The 24,659-nt window shown below is 41.4% G+C and overlaps 1 protein-coding gene across 1 annotated transcript in view; it reads right to left on the bottom strand.

The window, feature by feature from the left end:
* Positions 1 to 1,001: 1,001 nt before the first annotated feature.
* CAPN1 (calpain 1) overlaps positions 1,002 to 24,659 on the bottom strand; it is a 141,586-nt gene continuing 117,928 nt past the window's right edge. Inside the window, exons 16-22 of the mRNA XM_073604934.1 lie at positions 20,413 to 20,470; positions 14,367 to 14,431; positions 8,412 to 8,480; positions 7,161 to 7,239; positions 6,955 to 7,071; positions 5,240 to 5,298; positions 1,002 to 1,535 (exon numbers count right to left, since the gene is read on the bottom strand). Of these exons, the coding sequence (XP_073461035.1) occupies positions 1,509 to 1,535; positions 5,240 to 5,298; positions 6,955 to 7,071; positions 7,161 to 7,239; positions 8,412 to 8,480; positions 14,367 to 14,431; positions 20,413 to 20,470 (474 nt within the window). The 3' untranslated portion in view covers positions 1,002 to 1,508. The remainder of the gene's footprint in view (positions 1,536 to 5,239; positions 5,299 to 6,954; positions 7,072 to 7,160; positions 7,240 to 8,411; positions 8,481 to 14,366; positions 14,432 to 20,412; positions 20,471 to 24,659) is intronic.

The following is a 24,659-nucleotide window of genomic DNA, read 5'->3' as shown; positions in this document are numbered from 1 at the left end:
ATCCGACTTGGATCCCCGCCAATGCCCGGCACTGTGTTTGGTATGAATCTTTAGGGGGAACTCCGCGCCAAATTTTAAATAAAAAACCGGCATGGGTTCCCCCTCCAGGAGCATACCAGGCCCTTGGGTCTGGTATGGACCTTAAGGGGAACCCCCTACGCCGATAAAAACGGCGTGGGGGTCCCCCCCAATCCATACCAGACCCTTATCCGAGCACGCAGCCCGGCCGGACAGGAATGGGGGTGGGGACGAGCGAGCGCCCCCCCCCTCCTGAACCGTACCAGGCCGCATGCCCTCAACATGGGGGGGTTGGTGCCTTGGGGGAGGGGGCGGCGTCAGCGGTAAAACGCCGCCCCCCGCCCCAGTGTGCAAGGGCTCTTAAAGATATCAGGGCACCAGATCTACACATGATTGTTTCAAGTAAGTAGGATAAGGGAGATAGCCCCAATGCCATATGCCCTTGAAAAGATAACCAAAAGCAGTTTCCATATGTCTAACCTGATGAGTTCCTTTTAAAATCAAATAATTCACATCATTTTTTGCCTCACTTGCTAATGTTTGGTTTTGCACAATCAGTTTGCCCTATTTCACTGAGATCATAAGTTGTGGTTAGGCCACACTATGCCGTCCTTGCCTGGATAAAGCTGGTTTCTGTAATGTGATTATTGTGGCAGCAATGTCTACAATAAAAAAAAAAAAAACTGGGCACAGCTTGTACTCTTACTCATCACTGGATTCATACACTTGTATGTTCATTCGTGTCTATTCTACTAAATCTTATTCTAGCTTGGCATGATTCACTGCCACAATGAAAGGCACTATTCATAAAACCCAGAACACAAAATTCCTTAAGTACTATTGTTCAGTACATTGACTTTGTTGTCAATGTAACCTTAATATACACTTATAAAGAGCTCACATACTCATCCATCAATGACAATCTGGCTTTTGTGAATTCTAATAATCAAGTGGGAACCGGACATTGTAATGATAGCTTGATATTCATTAAAGAAAGAGAGGCTTTATTTAATAATAGAAAATTCTGTATTGATAAAGCAATGCAGCACTTAGTAACACTTTATATACAGTTTACAAGTATTGCTCATGTCTAAAGCCATTTTCGTAACAGAATGCTCTTTATTTTGGCATTTAAAATTCAGTACTAAACCAAAAAGAATGACTTTTGTAATATATTATAACTGGCCACAGTATCTGAGGGTCAGCTGTATATTGGCATCACTCTGACTAATGGCATGATTTCTTTATTACATGTTGGAGAACTGGAAGGATGTTGAGATTAAGACAAGCAGAAAACAAAGGAAGGTTGATAAACATAGAATGGATGCTATACACAGGGAAGGTCACACAAGAGCAGATGCAGGAGAGGGTCCTCCAAGAGACAGGTCCTCCTTGTATTGCTTTGGCACAGGGGCAGCGAGTGAGAAGGCACTTGCAGTCGGTTATAGGAGCTTTTAGGGATCCAGCCCATGCAGAGCAAAGGTTTTTCACTATGCAAACATAGTCATCTGGAGCCACTGTAAATGAAAAAAAGAGACAACCATTGAGGGTAATTTAAACAGGAGCATTATGCATATTAGTAGGTGTCTGAATTATATTAGGTATTGTTTCTGCAATCTAAACATTATATTTTAATAGGAAGTATAGTATATATTTAATTAGCATATATTTTGATTCATCATTGCAGCATTTGCAGTATCTTTTACCAGATTTCTCTTTTCATGCAATTTGTAGATTAGCCACTAGACCAGTGATGGAGAACCTTGGCACCCCGGATGTTTTGGAACTACATTTCCCATGATGCTCAACTACACTGCAGAGTGCATGAGCATCATGGGAAAATTTAGTTCCAAAACATCTGGAAGTGCCAAGGTTCGCCATCACTGCACTAGACAGTGGGTATAATATCTACCTCAATGCCTGCCAGCTTAATAGCCAATGAAATCAGCCACACTGGGAGTTCATTGTTTTTAATGAGTCTGCTAAAACATAGAAGTTGATTTACAATAGAGTAGAGGCAGATCATGGTAAAAAAGTGAACCTCTGTTTCCTGTGACTTTCCAGTCATAAAAACAAAAAAAACAAAAAAAAAAAAACAGGATTTTTTTTTCACATAACTAGAACAGACCTTTTTCTTACTCTCTTAGGTAAAGGTACAGTCTCTGTTCTTTTGATAAATCAACCTCACATATTTGCATTGTGGGAAGGTACAGTAAAGAACACTGTAGGGTTGATTTACTAAGACTGGAGTGTGCAAAATCTGGTGCAGTTGTGCATGCTGCTGTGCATGGTAGCCAATCAGCTTCTAACTTCAGCTGGTTCAATTAAGCTCGGACCCAAAAAAAAAAAACTGGAAGCTGATTGGTTTCTATGCAGACCTGCACCAAATTCTGTAATCTCCAGTTTTAGTAAATCAACCCTCTACAGTGCCTTGAAAGAGTATTCACACCCCTTGAAATGTTGCACATTTTGTCATGTTACAACCAAAAATGTAAAATGTATTTTATTGGGATTTTAAATGTGTGGTGTGCATTTTTATTCAGCCCCCCTGAGTCAATACTTTGTAGAACCACCTTTCGCTGCAATTACAGCTGCAAGTCTTTTTGGGTATGTCTCTACCAGCTTTGCACATCTAGAGAGTGACATTTTTGCCCATTCTTCTTTGAAAAATAGCTCAAGCTCTGTCAGATTGGATGGAGAGCGTCTGCGAACAGCAATTTTCAAGTCTTGCCACAGATTCTCAATTGGATTTAGGTCTGGACTTTGACTGGACCATTCTAACACATGAATATGCTTTGATCTAAACCATTCCATTGTAGCTCTGGCTGTATGTTTAGGGCCATTGCCCTGCTGGAAGGTGAACCTCTGCCCCAGTCTCAAGTCTTTTGCAGACTCTAACAGGTTTTCTTCTAAGATTGCCCTGTATTTGGCTCCATCCATCTTCCCGTCAACTCTGACCAGCTTCACAGTCCCTGCTGAAGAAAAACATCCCCACAACATGATGCTGCCACCATGTTTCGCGGTGGGAATGGTGTGTTTGGGGTGATGTGCAGTGTTAGTTTTCCGCCACACATAGTGTTTAGTGTGATATTTTTTTTAGAATCTAACCCTGCTTTAAACTTCTCCACAACTTTATTCCTGACCTGTCTGGTGTGTTTCTTGGCCTTCATGATGCTGTTTATTAACGAAGGTTCTCTAACAAACCTCTGAGGGCTTCACAGAACAGCTGTATTTATACTGAGAATAAATTACAGACAGGGGGACTCTATTTACTCATTAGGTGACTTCTAAAGGCAGTTGGTTTCAATAGATATTAGTTAGGGATATCAGAGTATCAGGGCTGAATACAAATGTATCCCACACTTTTTAGATATTTATTTGTAAAAAAATTGAAAAACCATTTATCAGTTTCCATCCAGGTCACAATTATTTGCCACTTTGTGTTGGTCTATCACATAAAATCCCCAATAAAATACATTTACGTTTTTGGTTGTAACATGATAAAATGTGGAAAATTTAAAGGGGTATGAATACTTTTTCAAGGCACCGCATATGGAACACACATTAAATGCAGGGTCTGCATATACTATGAGAAAATATGGCAAAACCATGTACATATACTGTATATATTTACTGACTAAACATAGGAACAAAGTGTCTTTTAATCACTTGCCAACTGTATACATACGGTGACAAGGTGGCTCTTCTGTGCTGGATCACGTACCTTGTATGTGATCCGGCACTTCCGGGTCTGGGGCGCGCACCACCAGCAACCCACTCCTGCTGTGATTGTACACATGTCCGCCGGGACCCACCGATTGTTCGGGACAGAAGCAGACTGCCGTTCTGTCAGTAGGGAAGGTAGTGATTCTGTGTTTCTGCAAAGCAGGAACACGGATCTCTGCCTTCCCATAGTACAAGCACCTCCTGCACAGTAACCAAGCACATTTTAGGCACACATTTAACCCTTTGATCGCCCCCCGATGTGAACACCTTCCCAGCCAGTGTCATTAGTACAGTGACAGTGCATATTTTTAGCACTGATCACTGTATTAGTGTCACTGGTTCCCAAAAAAGTGTCAGTTGGTGTTGGTATTGTCCGCCGCAATATCGCAGTCCCACTATAGGTCGCTGATCACCGCCATTAATATATCAATATACGCTTATTGGGATTTTTTTTACCAAAAATATGTAGCAGAACACATATTGGTCTAAATTTATGAAGAAATTAAATTTTTTACATTTTTTTTTATTTCATATGTTTTTAGAAGAATGTAAAAAAGATTGTTTTTTTTTTTCAAAATTGTCAGTTTTGTTTTTAGAACAAAAAATAAAAACTGCAGAGGTGATCAAATACCACCAAAAGAAAGCTCTATTTGTGGGGAAAAAAAGGACACAATTTTTTTCTGGATACAGTGTCACACGACTACGCAATTGTCAATTAAATTAACACAGTGGGTAAGTGTTCCGGAGTTGAAGTGGTTAAAAGAGTAACACATTGATAAGATTATTTACATCAAGGTGATTCTACTACATATATGTCTAAAAAGTAATTGAAAACAATCTTCCTTTACAGTGGGCATTTCTAACAGGCAAATCGTGGGCAGTTCCTGATAGTTTTAAAACGTGCACATTTTTTTATTAGCCAGTGAAGCTGTCCATCATAGTGATGAGCCAACAGGAAAAGGGGGGGCCCAATTGCAAACTCCAAAACTACCCAGAGGTGTCAAGAGGTTGCCTGTCAGAGCCTGTTTGATATTTGGCAATAACAGGAAGGTTTAAGAGGCTGTTGTATTTTCATAAATAGCTAATACAAAGATATCACTTAAACTCCTAACATTCTGAATTTAGCAATGGTTACAAAATATAAAACTATAACAGAAACTAAGAAAAACATTTTTTCAAAATTTTTGGTCTTTTTTTTTAGCAAAAAATAAAAAACCCAGTGGTGATTAAATACCACCAAAACAAAGCTCTATCTATCTTGTTTGGGTACAGTGTTGCAAGACTGTGCGATTGTCATTCAAAATGCAACAGCGCTGAAAGCTGAAAATTGGTCTGGGCAGGAAGGGGGTAAAAGTGCCCAGTAGGCAAGTAGTTAAAATAGCGTTACAATGACCCAATAATAAGAAGGTAAAGAAAAATGATACGAATGAAGAAGAGCATAAAATGGCTTGAAATAAATATGAATGAAAATGTTTTGTATAATTAAAGAACTTACAGTGAAAAGGGTGAAGTTGATGACACCATCTTTGTCTGTATCCATGTTTTGGAAGAATCCTGAGAAAGGAAAGCATATTGTTGTTCTAATATAAAAGTCATTCAGGATTCAGGCATCTTTAGAGAATGGAGTATTTAGAATCCAGACACTTTAAATTGCACAAATACCTATAAGGTTTATTTCTTTAAAAGGAGAAGTCCAGCCTGAGCTTGTCTGGCTGGGCTTCTCATATGGATCACAGGAGTGCAATTCGTTTTGCACTCCTGTGACCTATTTTCAGCAAAGAGCGGTCTGAAGTTCGCTCTCTGCTGACGTCACACAGATCAGTCCAGGCACTGTGTCATCCCAACTCTAGGAGCCTGGATCCGCCAGGTGCCTGGACTGATGGCCGTCTCAGCCTCTCAGCGAGCCACTGAGACGGCCGCTCCCCCCAAAGCTTAGCGCTCCAGTGAGCGAGGAGGAGCAGAGCAGGAGAGCTGCTGATTGATAGGCAGCAGCTCTTTGCTCAGGGAGCCGAGAGAACCGAGCCATCAGCGATGTTAGATGGCTCGGTTCTCAGTGCAGAGGTGGCGGGGGACCGATGCTGCATCCACCTAGGTAAGTGTGATTATGGGGGAAAAAAAAATTACCATAAAATTACCATACTTCTCTTTTAAGGAGTCACATCCGTCAATAATACTTTCTAAAGAATAACAGTCATTTCATTCTTGTACATGTAAAGTGAAAGAATAGAAGCGACAACCCATAAGGATCCACCCAGGTATATATATATATATATTTTTTTTTTTTTCTCAATAAGAGATTGTATCAAGAAGTGACAGTCAACATGTTTTGGGGGTTATACATCAGTTCTATTTCACTGGGTCTTAAGTATAATGAAAAACAGGGTAGTTGGCAGTTCTGTTGGTCACATGTATAAATGCATACATTCCATTAAAATTATAAAAAAAAAAATAAAAAAAATTAAATAAAAAGAGCACAAGCAAAAAAAGGTCATTAATCTGCACAATTGATACAAGTCCACTGAATGAAAAAACATACGCCAATAAGTACATAAAATAACGTATAACTATTGGATTTGTAAAAATGGTCTATAAAACATATATTTTAAGTTAATGGGTATGTAAAATGTATAATATATGAAATAATGGATGAATAAAAATACAATCATGACTAGAAATCAACAGTCACATCATGATGTTTTTACATTTCTTTATTAATACTTAATATTTTATTTTCTATATCAATTGACCATTACATTGGCATCAACTTGTAACTTACTATTTAACAAATCCACTATTACATTACATACAACCATGTCTGTTTCCTCACTGTACTGATGTCTATTATTTTATAAATCTTACATGTGTATTATTTTATATGTCCAAGCCTGAAATATATTAATGTTTATATACAATTTTTACAGATTGTATCGGTATACAGTACTTTATATATGTATTGGCATACAATTGTGCCTCATGTACTTCTATAGATTTTCTTAATCCTAACTTTTTTCTGTTTAACATAATCTACTCAATATTTTTTTTTTATGAACTTATGCATTTACATATTTATGTGCTTAGAACAAAAATTTAAAAAAAATAATTTTAAAGTGAATACAGCATATAAATCTTAGAATAGGTATCTGGGTACTGGAGAAGTAAATAATGTATTACATTAAAATGGAAAATGCCTGAAATAAAAATTCCACTTACTGAACATGGTCTCCAGTCTGATCAGACAACACACAAAGTTATCGAAATTCACAGACAGATCTGGCTCAGAATATCTGGTGATAATCAGCTGATGCAGGGTGTTGCTCAGTTTGAAACCTGGGGAAAACAGTAGGTAAAATAAATTTACGTACATACATTTTATATCAAGCATAACAACTAACATAGAAATATACTGAGCAACCGACCTGCAGACTCCACTGCCAAGCGCATTTCATAGGCATTCATGCTTCCTGATTTGTCCATGTCAAACTTTCTGAAAACAGTCTATAAAACAAATAAAAGTATTCAGCGTATTACTGGCTATTAAACTGTTGACTAAAATGGACTCTCTTAGTGATGGTATAGTTATTTTTTAAATCGTTTTAGATAAAGCAGGGAAGATACACAGTCTCTGTTAAATTTTGAATGCTGTCTGGGTCCTCATTATGGCAATTTCCCATCACTCTCACCTATTGACCTGTATCCTTGGGACAAGATGACAAAGACAGCAAGCAGACACTGACATTCATAAAAAAACAAAAACAAAGATTATCAGTCCTCCCTATGGAAAGTTATACACAATGGGGTTGAAGCAACAATAACCTCATGGGGATCCTAAGCCTTTTCTGCTCCCCAAATACGTTTTCTCTGGACACACTAAACTAAACACATTAGTCCATCCAAAATGCATGCTTATATTTTTGATGGATGCAGGAGAGTCACACTAAAAATAATTGTATACATCTCAGGTGCTCTGGCAGAGATGCTTCTTTTGAGTTCATAGAGCTGCCCAACTGCCAATATCTGTAGAATGTTTTCTTCATTTTATATTGTAGAACAGTGGTCTCCAAACTTCCTATACAAAAGGGCCAGTTTACTGCCCTTCAGATTTTGGGGGGCCAGACCGTGGCCATTGGGAGTAAAAAATTCCTGGCAGTAAACAATGCCCCATCATTGGTGTCATTGGGAGGAATTATGCCCCATCATTGATGTCATTGTGCCCCATTGTTAACATCATTGGTGTTCGTGGGCCCCATTCTTGGTGTCAGTGGGAGGAACTGTGCCCCTTTGTTGGTGTCAGTGAATGGAATAGTGCCCCAAGAGCTAGATAAAAGCAAGCAAAGGGCCGCATCCAGCCCCCGGTCCACAGTTTGGAGACCACTGTTGTAGAAGATAGAATGCGAGTGGAAGTACAAAAAGGTTGACAAAAACAGCCAAAACTCCAAGGTGGGTGGAAACAAAGACTGGAATTATAGCAGGGAGATCTTACCACTGGAGTCTCCAAAAGGTACAGTATGAAGAGCAATTTCATCCCATCAGCTTATATCTCTAGCATACTCCAGTAGCTAGAAAACCCTGCATCTCTGCCCACTCCTTCTGCAGTCTCCAAATAGACAGTATGAAATGACTTCTCAGTAAATACCCAAAAATGAAATATTAGTTTCCTCTAGACCTACCAGGTAATTTTTTATTTTATTCCACAGGATATTAAACTCCAACATCCCAAGTTTTCCATTCCCATCTTTCTGTGGTACAAGTTAAGGACAACACTCCACATCTGAGACATCTAAGTTCAGAGAATTCTGCCCAGTGGCAATTTTTCTTTGCCATCTAAAGCGGTTATTAAAAACTTTGACGGCCCACACCATGGCAATGCTATCAGTTATTTGATCATAGAAAATGGTGCATGGTTAATAATATTCCTTACAGAGGAACCAAAGAGCAGAGCAAAAGAGATGATGAAAATGCAGTAACCCATTGCAAACAGAAACCGCTAAGCTGGCTCCAGTAAACTAAAATTTGATTGGTTGCTATGGGGGTCCACCCTCTGTACATCCTGGATGACATTTGTACTGATTATAAAATAAGTCTGCAATTGCATTAAATAATCTTGATCTACAGAGGATACTGGAGGCTTATAAATATATAAGAGCACAAATGATTACATGCCTTAAAATTATCAATGCCTAAGACCTCTTTCACACTGACAGCGGGCCGCGCTAGCAGTAAAGCGCCGCTAGTTTTAGCAGTGGTTTCAACCCCCACTATATGCCAAAGAAAGGTTTAATAGCGACCGAAAAGCAGCGATTTGGCAGCCCTGCCCATTTATTTCAATGGGCAAGGGCGGTGAAGGAGCGGTGTATACACTGCTCCACAACCGCCCCAAAGATGCTGATTGCAAGACTTTTTCTAATGTCCTGCATGCGCACCGCCCTAGTGTGAAAACACTCGGGCTCTCACACTGGGGCTGCAGGGGAGGCGTTTTTCTGGCGCTTTACAATTGCTATTTTTAGCCCAAAAGCGCCTGAAAAACGCCCCAGTGTGAAAGGGGTCTAATACTAATAATACTAATCAGAGTAACAATAAATATACAGATGATGATTCAAAGGCTGCTTTCACACCAAGGCGCTTTACAGGCGCAATAGCGCCTGTAAACAGCCTCTCCTCTCACTCCAGTATGAAAGCCTGAGTGCTTTCACACTGGAGTGGTGCGCTTGAAGGACGGTAAAAAAAGTCCTGCAAGCAGCATCTTTGCAGCGCTGTAGGAGCGGGGTACACACTGCTCCTAAAGCGCCCCTGCCCATTGAAATCAATGGGCAGTGCCACCAAAGCGCCACTACAGCGGTGCTTTGCAGGCGATTTTAACCCTTTTTTTTGGCCACTAGCGGGGCTTAAAAGTGCCCCGGTAGCAGCCGAATAGCGCCGCTAAAACGACGGTAAAGTGCCGCTAACAATAGCGGAGCTTTACCGCCGACGTCCCCAACGCCCCAGTGGGAAAGCAGCCAAAATTGGACTATACAATTTCAGGATGATGGAGAAATTTTTAATGTGTGTTGGCTCAATCTGGATTGAATATATTCCTAAAAAGTGAATGAAAATGTTAAACAATTATTAGGTAAGTTGTAAGGTTTTATTAAGCTTGAAGCAAATTTAGGAACTAGCCACAAATGTGACAATCATTGTAATCAAATTTGCTTTGAGGTGGATTCATACATCATATGTTTCTACATGCATGGCAACACACATATGGAGGTGTGAATAGGCCCACATAGTAGTTTTAATTTTCCTTTCACACTAAACTTCAGCATATACAGTAGATGTGAACAATTCCCTTAGAATGAATGGGATTTCTACTTGTAATGCATCTTCATGCAGCAAAATATACAGGTTTTGCAGCATGATGCAGTTTTTTTACCCATGCGATCGCTGTGTCCAATCACAGCCGATCACACGTACAGTTGTGCTCATAAGTTTACATACCCAGAATTTTCAATTTCTTGGCCATTTTTCAGAGAATATGAATGATAACACAAAAACTTTTCTTTCACTCATGGTTAGTGTTTGGCTGAAGCCATTTATTATCAATCAACTGTGTTTACTCTTTTTAAATCATAATGGCAACAGAAACTACCCAAATGACCCTGATCAAAAGTTTACATATCCCAGTTCTTAATACTGTGTATTGCCCCCTTTAACATCAATGACAGCTTGAAGTCTTTTGTGGTTGAGGCTCTTTATCTTCTCAGATGGCCCATTCCTCTTGGCAAAAAGCCTCCAGTTCCTGTAAATTCTTGGGCTGTCTTACATGAACTGCAGGTTTTGAGATCTCCCCAGAGTGGCACAATGATATCGAGGTCAGGAGACTGAGATGGCCACTCCAGAAACTTCACTTTATTCTGCTGTAGCCAATGACAGGTCGACTTGGCCTTGTGTTTTGGATCATTGTCATGTTGGAATGTCCAAGTATGTCCCATGCGCAGCTTCCTGGCTGATGAATGCAAATGTTCCTCCAGTTTTTTTTGATAACATACTGCATTCACCTTGCCATCAATTTTGACCAAATTTCCTGAGCCTTTGTAGCTCACACATCCCCAAAACATCAGCGATCCACCTCTGTACCTTTCATCATTGGCATTTTGTTAACTCCTCTCCAAATGTAGCATTTATGGTTGTGGCCAAAAAGCTAAATTTTGGTCTCATCACTCCAAATGACTTTGTGCCAGAAGGTTTGAGGTTTGTCTCTGTGCTGTTTGGTGTATTGTAAGCGGCATACTTTGTGGCATTTGCATAGTAATGGCTTTCTTCTGGCGACTCAACCATGCAGCCCATCTTTCTTCATGTGCCTCCTTATTGTGCATCTTGAAACAGCCACATCACATGTTTTCAGAGAGTTTTGTATTTCACCTGAAGTTATTTGTGGGTTTTTCTTTCACAGTTTCCTGTCAGTTGTGGCTGAAATTTTAGTTGGTCTACCTGACCTTGGTTTGGTTTCAACAGAACTCCTCATTTTCCACTTCTTGATTACAGTTTGAACACTGCTGATTGGCATTCTCAATTACTTGGATATCTTTTTATATTCCTTTCCTGTTTTATACAGTTCACCAACCTTTTCCTGCAAATCCTTTGACAATTCTTTTGCTTTCCCCATGACTCAGAATTCAGAAACGTCAGTGCAGCACTGGATGAAAGATGCAAGGGTCTGTCAGGAGACCAGAAACGCATTGACCTTTTAGACACACACACTAATTACAAGCAAACAGATCACAAGTAAGGATGGTTATCTTTAATAGCCATTCAAATCCCTTGGGTCAACTTGTGTGCATGTTGTCAGGTTAAAATCACCATGGTATGTAAACTTTTGAGCAGGGTCATTTGGGTAGTTTCTGTTGCCATTATGATTTAAAAAGGGTAAACACAGTTGATTGATAATAAATGGCTTCAGCCAAACACTAACCATGAGTAAAAAAAATGTTTTTGTGTTATCATAAATTTTCTCTGAAAAAAGACCAAGAAATCATAAATTCTGCCATGGTATGTAAACTTATGAGCACAACTGTAAATGAGGAAGTGCCGTTTATCAGATCTGACAGAGTGTGAGACGAGGAGAGCCGATCAGCAGCATCTCCTCGCAGGGGAGACTGTACAGATAATCAGGGCAGCCCCCGCAGTGCCCATCAGTGACACTAATCAGTGCTGCCTTTCAGTGTCCATTAGTGCCTGCTCATCAGTACCGCCAATCATTGCCCATGAGTGCCGTCGATCAGTGCCACAAATCAGTGTGGCATATTAGTGCTTCCTCATCAGTGTCACCTAATCAGTGCCCTTCAGTGTCCCCTCATCACTGCACATCAGTGAAGGAGAAAAATTACCCATTTAAAAAATTTACCAATAGAAACTAAAATGTATTTATTTTTATTTATTTTTTTTCGGTCTTTTTTTTTTTAGCACAAAATAAAAAGCCCAGCGGTGATTAAATACCACCAAAAGAAAACTCTATTTGTGTGAAAAAAATGTTAAAAATTTAATTTGGGTACAGTGTTGCATGACCGCGCAATTGTTATTCAAAGTGTGACAGCGCTGAAAGCTGAAAATTGGCCTGAGCAGTTAGGGGGTGAAAAAGTGCCCTGTATTGTTATAGTTAATAGAGAGGTATAAGGTGTCATCTTTAGATGTAAAATGTTTTATTGGAACCAAGGCAGACTACTCTTCCTTGCAAGCTCCATGTATAGCCAAAGAGCCACTGGATATTGCAGATAAAACATCCTTTAAATCAACAAAGTAAATATAAATTGCACTTACAAAGATGCGACTTGATCAGTGAGGTGAGGTGTGTGCTGGAGTGCAGATCTCACTGGTGTCACAGATACTGGGAAGTGAAGTGTGTGTGTGCTGGAGGGCAGATCTCACTGGTGTCACAGATACTGGGGAGTGAGGTGTGTGCTGGAGTGCAGATCTCACTGGTGTCAGAGATACTGGGGAGTGAGGTGTGTGCTGGAGTGCAGATCTCACTGGTGTCACAGATACTGGGGAGTGAGGTGTGTGCTGGAGTGCAGATCTCACTGGTGTCACAGATACTGGGGAGTGAGGTGTGTGCTGGAGTGCAGATCTCACTGGTGTCACAGATACTGGGGAGTGAGGTGTGTGCTGGAGTGCAGATCTCACTGGTGTCACAGATACTGGGGAGTGAGGTGTGTGCTGGAGTGCAGATCTCACTGGTGTCACAGATACTGGGAAGTGAAGTGTGTGTGTGCTGGAGGGCAGATCTCACTGGTGTCACAGATACTGGGGAGTGAGGTGTGTGCTGGAGTGCAGATCTCACTGGTGTCACAGATACTGGGGAGTGAGGTGTGTGCTGGAGTGCAGATCTCACTGGTGTCACAGATACTGGGGAGTGAGGTGTGTGCTGGAGTGCAGATCTCACTGGTGTCACAGATACTGGGAAGTGAAGTGTGTGTGTGCTGGAGGGCAGATCTCACTGGTGTCACAGATACTGGGGAGTGAGGTGTGTGCTGGAGTGCAGATCTCACTGGTGTCAGAGATACTGGGGAGTGAGGTGTGTGCTGGAGCGCAGATCTCACTGGTGTCACAGATACTGGGGAGTGAGGTGTGTGCTGGAGTGCAGATCTCACTGGTGTCACAGATACTGGGGAGTGAGGTGTGTGCTGGAGTGCAGATCTCACTGGTGTCACAGATACTGGGGAGTGAGGTGTGTGCTGGAGTGCAGATCTCACTGGTGTCACAGATACTGGGGAGTGAGGTGTGTGCTGGAGTGCAGATCTCACTGGTGTCACAGATACTGGGAAGTGAAGTGTGTGTGTGCTGGAGGGCAGATCTCACTGGTGTCACAGATACTGGGGAGTGAGGTGTGTGCTGGAGTGCAGATCTCACTGGTGTCACAGATACTGGGGAGTGAGGTGTGTGCTGGAGTGCAGATCTCACTGGTGTCACAGATACTGGGGAGTGAGGTGTGTGCTGGAGTGCAGATCTCACTGGTGTCACAGATACTGGGAAGTGAAGTGTGTGTGTGCTGAAGGGCAGATCTCACTGGTGTCACAGATACTGGGGAGTGAGGTGTGTGCTGGAGTGCAGATCTCACTGGTGTCACAGATAATGGGAAGTGATGTGTGTGCTGCAGTGGAGATCTCACTGGTGTCAGATACTGGGGAGTGAGGTGTGTGCTGGAGTGCAGATCTCACTGGTGTCAGATACAGGGAGGTGAGGTGTGTGCTGGAGTGCAGATCTCACTGGTGTCACAGATACTGGGAAGTGAAGTGTGTGCTGGAGTGCAGATCTCATTAGAGGCATGGATACTGGGGAGTAATCTGTGTGTGTTGGGGGGAAATTCTCCTCAAGGAAATGAATACTGGAAAGGCATTTCTCTGTGATACATGATGCCGCACACATCTAAGTAATCTTTCCTCCTGCACTTTGCTTCCTTTGTGCATTCCTACAAACCACTGTTCAACTTTTCATCACAGCTTTTTGATATGTAGTGCCAATATACAGTAGGCACACATTAAAATTTGACTAGATGACTTTTGGAGCCAAATTGTTATAAAGTGTATATACCACTGACATATAGTATATGATAGCTAAAGGACATTTCATTCAACCTGTACATGAAAGGATACATCCATTAGATTCACCATACTGCGACAAGACTCCAAACTAAATCCTTTAGTGCGAAGGTCTTTATCTGCATTGAATAAAAAAATCAGGTTACAATCAATACTGCTCTGTTACTGAGCCAAAATTAAATTAAACAGCCAACCTTAATTAACATTTCCAGCAAGCACAGTACTTTGCAGTCCCATTTACTGCAGTATATCCTCCTTTCTCCAGTATCATAAAACATTCCTTAATCACTTTTCTACCAGGACAATTGTTTCATTTTCCAGACACGTTAAATCAGCATTTTTTGGTACAAAATTACTTTAAACCCCTAAACAATTATATATGTTCTAAAAGCAGGTGTCGCAAGATATTTGTGCAACAGTTTGTCAAGCACATATTTTTGTGAAAAAAATACACTAAAATAAATTTTAGTGCAAACAAACACAATAAAATACAGCATTTTTGGTTAAAATATTAAAGATATGATTGAGTTGAGTAAATAGATACCAATAAGGATTGACACGGGCACCTGTAAAATTGCAAATGGCTATAGTAGCCAAAATTTTCCATAGGTAACACTTCAAAAGGGACCCAAAAGGACAAAATTTAGGTGCCGCTCAGGCAGAGAGGTAAAGTCTAACTAGACGGCTGTGAGTGCAGGCAGGGACAGGGAGCTCGTCCTAGCTCCAACCTGCAGCAATGTCAACAGAAAAAATCATAAGCCGCAGATCATGAAGCAGACCCATGTGCATGAAGTGAGATGAATGGCAAGCTCAGCCCGGACTACAGCTGGGATAGGCCCCCATGTTTCACTCCGTTCTTTGGAGCTTCCCCATGATTAAGCACCAACGGGTAAAGCGAAACACGTTGGGGGCGTGGCCTGGCTGCAGCCTGGGCTGAGCTTGCTATTCATCTCACTTCATGCACATGGGTCTGCTTCATGATGTGCAGCTTATGGATCTTTTCCTCTGACATTGCTGACACTTTAAAAGACCTTACAGGTTATCAGTTTAGAGTTAACCATGAATTATAGCCCTAGAATTATTGCTCTCACTTCAGTATTTGCAGTGACATCTCACATGCTTGGCACAATATATGTTTAGGTATACCTGTGCAGCCTATGCACGCCTTTGTGTATGGGGCAACGGTTTTGCATCTATTTTTTTAGATTATTTTTACTATATTACAACACATGCAATACATGGTCATGCAATTTGGTGTACTGCATTATAAAAATAGTGTTAGGAAGCCCATTTAAGTGAATAGGCTGTCTTAGCTCATCGCACCTTAAAGTGATAATAAAGCTTAATTGTTTTTTTAATTAAAAGTACAAATATCTTATTCTTAAAGTGTTACTAAACTCACAACAGTAAAATCAGTCTGTATATGCAGCATAGCATGCTTGTTATACTCACTGTGGAACTTAAGGAGTTAATCCTCTGCATTGTGTAAAAAAGTTGTTTTATCCTGTATGCACAGATCCCCCCCCCCCCCCCCCCCCCCATGCACTGTCTATCTGGGGAAGGCCGGCTAGCACGGGCAGGGTAGCCAACCTGCACACGCTGAGTTGTGTCTTTTTATGCTGGAGAGAAGTTTCTTGTTCTCAGCGATAGCCAGGTCACATGATATTGACATCATACATGTAGGCGTGTATTCAGCCTGCAGTGAAAATCTCCACCTTCCTGAACTCTCAGCACTGAAGAAACTGTGCAGTTTATGATGTAACCGTGGTATACAGATCATCCAAAATATGTGGCAGTATTTTAATGTAAAAAGAAAATTTATAATCTGTGTGCACTGGGGGGGGGTGAACTATTTCCATATTACTGGGTTTAGTAACACCTCCGCCCCAATCCTCCTTTTCTAAGCTCCTCCACCCTGACAAATGTCACCATAGAAAGCTGCTTGATGTGGCCTCGCTCCTGAATAGAATGAATTAAGATAAAAAAACAAAAACAAAAAAAAAACCAAAAAAAAAAACTTAAGGCTTTAGAACCACTAACAACATAATGTGCAATAACGTGTATGTGAAGAACTCTGTCAGGGAGATTTCACTGTTGAAATATCGAAGACATAAGACCAAGGATATTATAACTAAAATATCCAAAGAGCCTTTGCTTTTGTTGTGTCTGACACTAATCAGATATGAACACAGACAGCAATAAAAAGTTGACAGGAATTCCAACCCTTTCCTATATTCAAAAATATTTAAAAAATAAAAGAAGAATCTGTTGTATTTGGCAGCATAGTACAAAAACCATGGTATGCATCTATGGCCATCTATTTAAAGCACACAGGTAAACTCACTAAGCACATGTTACTTGGAGTCATAGTCACGCAAAAGGTCCTGAGAGGCTATTAAATTAACTCACATCTACTTGACAAAGCAGTGTTGCAAAAGCACTGCTATGTCATAAAAAATTGATTTTCTCTTCCTTTTACTATCAATCTGCCACAATGCAGTCCCAGTTTCTCTGCAACTTGATAGTATAAGGAAGAGGGAGGCAGGATTTTTGTAAAAATAAATGTATTTCAGAAAACAAATGTATTTTTCAAGGTAATATACCGATCATAAGACATAAAAAGAAAAAGAAAAACCGCGCTAAAGAAACAATTACATTCAAAACTTAAAGCTGCACGAATAGAACAGCAATATCTGTGTAAAATAAATCAAAACAAAACAAAAAACGTGCGCTCATAATCAGTGTAGGGATAAAACTCGTATTGAAGCAATCTAAATCTGTGCAAATAATGCAAAGAGATAAGTGTGCAGAACGGATCATAATAAAACAATCCAAATCCATATAGTTCAAATAAAATACTTGAAACAAACATGAACCAGTGCTGTCAGTGGATAATATATGGTGAAATATGTGCTGATGTGCTTAAAACTTATATCAATACACTACTTGAAGCTTCACACACTAGATAAGTTGTTAAATGAAACAGTCCTCAAGTTTAAAAAACTTTTCAGCCATAAAAGGAAAGAAAGTAGTCCATGGAATGGATGACAGAAGGAAAAGTCCCATAGGTAAATGGCCGCTTCAAAAAGCAGAGGGAGACATCCACGATCCGTCAGGTCAGACGCCACACAAATAAATGGACTACCCATCTCCCTCTGGGTTAAGTGGGCTTATCACCCCTCCTCAGGTGGACGAGATGGTTCATGCCAGATTGGAGACGCACGGTACACCAGCGGATTCGGATACCATCTACCTACAGTCCCCGCAGAGGGCTAAGTCTGCCTGCACGGAAGACCTCGCCAGAAGGGAGGTCCACCATTAAGGGTAAGGGTCCACCTTTTAACACTGTTGGATTCTATGAGAGTTTTTGTCTACACACTCCCTCCTTCTCCATTTATTTGTGTGGTGTCTGACCTGACGGATCGTGGATGTCTCCCTCTGCTTTTTGAAGCGGCCATTTACCTATGGGACTTTTCCTTCTGTCATCCATTCCATGGACTACTTTCTTTCCTTTTATGGCTGAAAAGTTTTTTAAACTTGAGGACTGTTTCATTTAACAACTTATCTAGTGTGTGAAGCTTCAAGTAGTGTATTGATATAAGTTTTAAGCACATCAGCACATATTTCACCATATATTATCCACTGACAGCACTGTTCATGTTTGTTTCAAGTATTTTATTTGAACTATATGGATTTGGATTGTTTTATTATGATCCGTTCTGCACACTTATCTCTTTGAATTATTTGCACAGAACAGATTGAGATTGCTTCAATACGAGTTTTAACCCTACACTGATTATGAGCGCACGTTTTTTGTTTTGTTTTAATATACCGATCATATTATGGAAGTTAACCACTTCACGTACTTAAAGCATCCTGGAATTTAAGTGGTTAATATAAGCTCATGGCTGCAACTGCAGCTATAAGTTTGGTAGAATTTTTTACAACTGGGCGATTGGCTGTTCAGGAAAAGTGATTAGGGCTTCTCTACAGCTGCCCAATTACTTTTACGGTAGTGAGAAGAGAAGAGACAGCCCCGTCTGCCATGGTTCCCAGGCTCTCTCATTCATGCGAGGAGCCTGGGACCACGGTAATTGGCTGGAATTGTTAAATAAAGAGGAGAACATTCATCCCCTGATCTCCTCTGCAACTAATAAATCCAGAAGAGATCATTTTGTCACGTCTGGATTTAGAGCAGTCATCCCTAGGTTACTATAGCCAAGGATACAGCTAATCAAGCACAATCTACAGTATGCTTGATTAGTTACAATGGAGAGCAGGGGAGGCATCTAATAGACCCCCAATGACCCCATGAAGATACCTGTCTATTCTATCACATAGGGGGCTTATTAGCATCCTTATGGTAGCATTACATTTAAATAAAAAAAAATGTAAAAATAAAGTGCAAAAAAAATAGAATAAAAAAATAAATAAAAATTAAAACATTAGGATGTCAGAGTGAGAGCAATAATTCTATAGGCAATAATTCATGGGTAACTTTAAACTGATGATCTGTAAAGGCTTTTAAAGCATCACCTATGCAAAATTTTAGGTATAATAGTTTATCACAATTTCACACACCTTATTTTAAGTCTTGACATGTTTGGTACCCATTTACTCAACACAACTCCATCTTTTATATTTTACCAAAAATTACATTTATAGCACTCACCCCCAAAAGCAGGAGGAGTCCGGTGTGTCCCCATTCACCTTTTCAGGCCCGATTTCAGCCCAAATTTTTGTCTGAATTCGGACCTGAAATGGACCAAAAGACGCACAGGACTCCTGTGCAATTCGCACCGGAGCTGCTGCGGAGATGTGTGAACCGGCTCCATAGAGAGCCAGTCACAATCTCCTGCTATGCGAATTATTGGATGCGAGGAAACCCGCATCCAATTCGCAACAGTGTGAACCCAGCCTTAAGCTGTAGATTCCTCCTCCTGGACAAGGCACCACTGCTCCAGACACAAAACTATTTATGTGCTCTTTAACCACCTACTGGACACGTTTCCCCAGGGATTGGCTGAGGCTCCATAAATAGTCAGACTGCTCATTTGACTTACTCCACTCCTATGTTTTGGAACCTTCCAGAAGGCAGGGAGAAGCAATCAAACCAGCCACCTGTGAGACCCAGATCAGACCAAAACAGTCAACAACTACTCCACTGCTGCGTTGGGGTTGATTTACTAAAACTTGAGAGTGCACAATCTGGTGCAGCTCTACATAGAAACCTTCTAGTTTTTTTTTTTTGTCAAAACAATTAAACAAGCTGAAGTTAGAGGCTGATTGGCTACCATGCATGCACCAGATTTTGCGCACTCCAGATTTAGTAAATCATGTGTGCACTAAAAGTTATTTTAGTGTATTTTTTTTCAGAAAATTTGCGTTTGATAAACTGCACAAATATCATGCAACATAAAAAATTGCAATGGCCAGCATCCTGTATATATTTAGTTTAACATTAAAATTGCCCCTGACAGCAAGTGGTTAAAAACATCAGTCAGCCCCGCACTTACCCCATCTCGCGGGCAGCGCTACCGGTCACTGCTATCTCGGTTCCCCCGCATCTCCTCCCTCCCCCTCCTCCTGGCGGCCAATCCGATCTCCTTTTGGCCAATCGGATGACGGGTCTCATGACCCGCTTCCTGATTGGCCAGGAGGAGAATCAGTGTTACACAACTGGGTGGGCTTCAGGTGCAGTTCTCTGCACCCCAAGCTCACCCTTTTTTGAAGCCTATTCGAGCCTCTAGCTCTAATCACGTACTTAAAAAAAAAAAAAAAAACCCAATTGGATTCCATGTGTCCGGCGTCCTGCATTAGATTAGGGGGCAGGACGCATGGATGGGGGGGGGGGGGGGGGGGGGGGTTGGGGCGACGCACGTTCGCCCCTAATGAACGGCCCGCCACTGCTCCATACCCTTTAAACACTGGTGGCTATGATAGTGCTTCATGGTTACCAAAATGAAAACTCACTCCGATTACTGTACTGCACAGCCTGGTGATTCATTAGAATTTACAGGGTGTTTTTTTCAAAGGTATCACTGATATATTGATTTGCCAAATGCTAAGATTTGTGTGGAAATTCTATGTAGATACTTACGCTTGGATATAATTTTGTTTAATATTGTCTGTAGCTCCAAAACGCTAACCTCCAAATCCTGTGTGATAAGAACAAAGGAACAAAGCTGTCAATAGGAGGCAACAACTACATGCATATAGCAGACTATACAGACTAAGGTGTGACTACAAGGGGTGCAGATGTCAGAGCTCTTAACCATGAGGCAGGGATTTGACGCTGTCAGTGATCATGTGTTAAAATGCTAAATATTTCTAACAATGAGAGGTTAAGTATGGATTAGAAGGGGTTTGTTCATTGATCGCGGGCAAGTGACAGGTAGATAGTCTCCCCACTATACCAACCCTTCATTTAAAGTGGTCTTTCCCAATATGTGAAGCAGCCCAGGGAATTGACATAGCTACATGTCCTGCTCTGTTTTCCGCCAGCCTTCCTCGCTACTCCATTCTAAGAGCTTGTATGTGACATCATATACGAATGCCTAGGGTGTATGAGAGTGGAGGGCCAATGGGGATAAGCGCAGCAGAACAAGTAACTATGCCTCACCTCTGTTTCTCTGTGCTGCTGTGTATATGGGGGGATCACACTCTTCTCTACAAACTACTGACCGCTGTACTCTGCCCTACATTCTCCTGACCCTGTACTTTGCCCTACAAACTACTGGCCGCTGTACTCTGCCCTACAAACTACTGACCCCCGTACTCTGCCCTACAAACTACTGACCCCCCTACTCTGCCCTACAAACTACTGACCCCCCTACTCTGCCCTACAAACTACTGACCCCCCTACTCTGCCCTACAAACTACTGACCCCCCTACTCTGCCCTACAAACTACTGACCCCCCTACTCTGCCCTACAAACTACTGACCCCCCGTACTCTGCCCTACAAACTACTGACCCCGTACTCTGCCCTACAAACTACTGACCCCCGTACTCTGCCCTACAAACTACTGACCCCCGTACTCTGCCCTACAAACTACTGACCCCCCTACTCTGCCCTACAAACTACTGACCCCCCGTACTCTGCCCTACAAACTACTGACCCCCCGTACTCTGCCCTACAAACTACTGACCCCCGTACTCTGCCCTACAAACTACTGACCCCCGTACTCTGCCCTACAAACTACTGACCCCCGTACTCTGCCCTACAAACTACTGACCCCCGTACTCTGCCCTACAAACTACTGACCCCCGTACTCTGCCCTACAAACTACTGACCCCCGTACTCTGCCCTACAAACTACTGACCCCCGTACTCTGCCCTACAAACTACTGACTCAGTACTCTGCCCTACATATTACTGACCCTGTTGCTCTGCCAAACAAATTAGCCTGCAGTACTAGTTGTTCTGTCTTCATGAGACCTGGGGTTATCAATTACTCTACAGACATGAAAAAAAGTAAAATGAAAGTGAATGCCAAATTACCAAATTACCCACTAAAGCTAACTTTTAAAGTGGGCTACGTTTATATTTTTTACAGTGACATTTGTTTAATTATTTTTTTCTTGTTGTGGTTTTGCTATTTTAACGTATATAAATTTAAAGAAAAGGGGGGGGGTCACACCCTGGTGATCTTTGATCCCCTCTATGTTGTTCAGGTAGATCTCTACTTCTCAATGCTTGTCTACCCTTGATGTAAAGATTAGGATTTAATTTACAGGAGGGGGTGAGGGGAAGGTTGCAGTGACTCTGTCATGAGAGAACTATGGGCAACCATTGCAGGCCTTCTTCTGAGAATGCTAGACACCTGGCTGTGAGAGCATAAAAGTCAAAGCACAAGATTGACAGAACATATAATAGCAGCTGCCATTCCTGAAGTCTCCTTTTTTTAAAGTGTAAACCTAAATATTTATTTAATTCCTATGTGTGTGTTCACATACATGTATTTTATATATCAAAGTCTCTATCGATTTCATGTACTTCTTCCATCTGAAGCACCTAGTTGAACTTGCCATTTGCCTTTTTTTCCTTGTTCTAAACTGACCGGACAAAGTACAGAAGCTGATCTGTTCTTGCGTGGTCAGTTTTCATCCTTTGGCTGGCCATTCGGAGGTACTGGGCACTGTGTAGACACACAACATGCCTGTATTGAGAGGTTTGTTCAGCCACCACACCCTTCTCCCAATCACAGCCTGCCTCTGGCACACACCCCCTCTCAATCACAGCCTGCATCTTGCCTCAGGCTGGACAGACTATGGAATACAGGCACGCTGTGTGTCTGCATAGTACCCTGTAGACCCATCCCCCACTATCAGGAAGAAGAGATGCATGGTTACATTATAGATCTTTTGAACTTCGAGAAAAAAGATGAGAAAGATAAATTCTGAAACTAAGCAAAATCAGTTATGGTGTCTGCACAGTTATAAATGCATTAGAAAGCATCTACAACATTGTATGTTCACAACTACTTTAATCTCTCATGACAGAGTCCCTTAAGTGTAAGGATCCCTCAAAGGATCAGTATAATTTAGTTAGTATTTCAGGTGGAAGGGTCCCTTTGCGATTCTATTTGATTTCACCTTTAAAAGCCCGCCTCTGAAAAGTACCTGGTGGCGGATTCTCAGTACTGAAGGTCAGCTTACCATCTTGACTACTTCTTACCAGCTGTAAGCTTACATTACAACCTGTTATAGAATAAAGCAATGCTTCTCCATCACATTTATCAGTCCAGTCTCTTTCTTTGACACTCCCTAATCTATAGATTCACATAGTCCAACTATTTGAGTATTCAGTATGCTTATACAAATAGATCAAAATAGGATTTTTATAACAGCTTACCTGTAAAATCATTTTCTTGGAGTACATCATGGGAAACAGAGCCATAGTTATTAACTTAATAGGTATATAGGCACCTTCAGGTGATGGACACTGGTATACCCAATACAGGAAGTTCACTCCCCAATATAACCCCTCCTCCTTCCAGGAGTACCTCAGGTTTTGTAGCAAAGCAATATATCTAAACCCCAAGAGGGGAGGGACCTCTGTGTCCCATGATGTACTCCAAGAAAAAGATTTTACAGATAAGCTGTTATTAAAATCCTATTTTCTTTATTGTACATCATGGGACACAGAGCCATAGTTATTAACTTAATGGGATGTCCCATTGCAATGCTATTTGAGGGGAGGGAAAGACAACCCTCAGGGTACCCCCAGACTTGAGGGCTTATACTGCTGCCTGCAGCACACTGTGCCTGAAGGCGATATCCTCATGCCTCCTTACATCCACCTGATAAAATTTGGTGAATGTATGTACTAAAGACCAAGTTGCGGCCTTACAGATCTGAGCCATGGAGGCCTGGTGACGCACTGCCCAAGAAGCACTAATTGACCTGGTAGAGTGCGCCTTGACTTGAAAAGGGGGTATCTTATCCCTTAAATCATAAGTCTGAATTATAACTTGCCGAATCCACTTAGTGACAGTGGATTTCGACGCTGCCTGTCCTTTCTTAGGACCCTCTGGCAGAATAAATAAGACATCAGACTTCCGAATCTGAGCAGTTGTCTTTAAATAGACTTTGACCGCTCTCACTACATCAAGACAATGTAGTGACTTTTCTTCCCTGGAACATGGTTTTGGAAAAAATGATGGCAGGACAATATCTTGGTTCATGTGAAAACCTGAGACCACTTTTGACAAAAAACCTGGACGAGGGCGTAACACCTCTCTGTCCTCATGAATAATCAAGTATGGCTCTTTACAAGAAAGAGCAGCCAATTCCGAAACCCTCCTTGCTGAGGATATAGCAACCAAGAACACCAGCTTCGTTGTCAGGACTAAGGGAATATGCTGTATTGGTTCAAATGGCTGTTTTTGTAACACTGACAAAACTAAGTTCAAGTTCCAAGGGTTCAAAGGTGATCTAACTGGCGGATTAATCCGCATCACCCCTTACATAAAACCCCGGACTAAAGAATATGTAGCAAGCGGTCTTTGAAATAAGACCGATAAAGCTAAGACTTGGCCTTTAATAGTACTCAAGGCCAACTTCATCTCTACCCCTAATTGTAGAAAAGCAAGAATTCTGCCTATGAAAAATGTTCGAGGGTACCAACCCTTGGATTCACACCAGGAAACATAAGCCCTCCAGACTCTATAATATATGGTTCTGGAAGCTGGCTTCCTTTCATTAATTAAAGTAGAGATAACTGATCCGGAAAGAACACGTTTCTTCAGAATTTGGGTTTCAATAGCCAAGCCGTTAAATTTAGCGTTCGTAAGGTAGGATGGAATATCGGCCCCTGTGAGAGTAGGTCTGGCCGTAGTAGAAGGG

This window comes from Aquarana catesbeiana, linkage group LG11 (genome assembly GCF_042186555.1).
Source record: "Aquarana catesbeiana isolate 2022-GZ linkage group LG11, ASM4218655v1, whole genome shotgun sequence".
Classification (NCBI taxonomy): Eukaryota; Metazoa; Chordata; class Amphibia; order Anura; family Ranidae; genus Aquarana; species Aquarana catesbeiana.
This window is presented reverse-complemented; position numbering and strand designations above follow the sequence as displayed.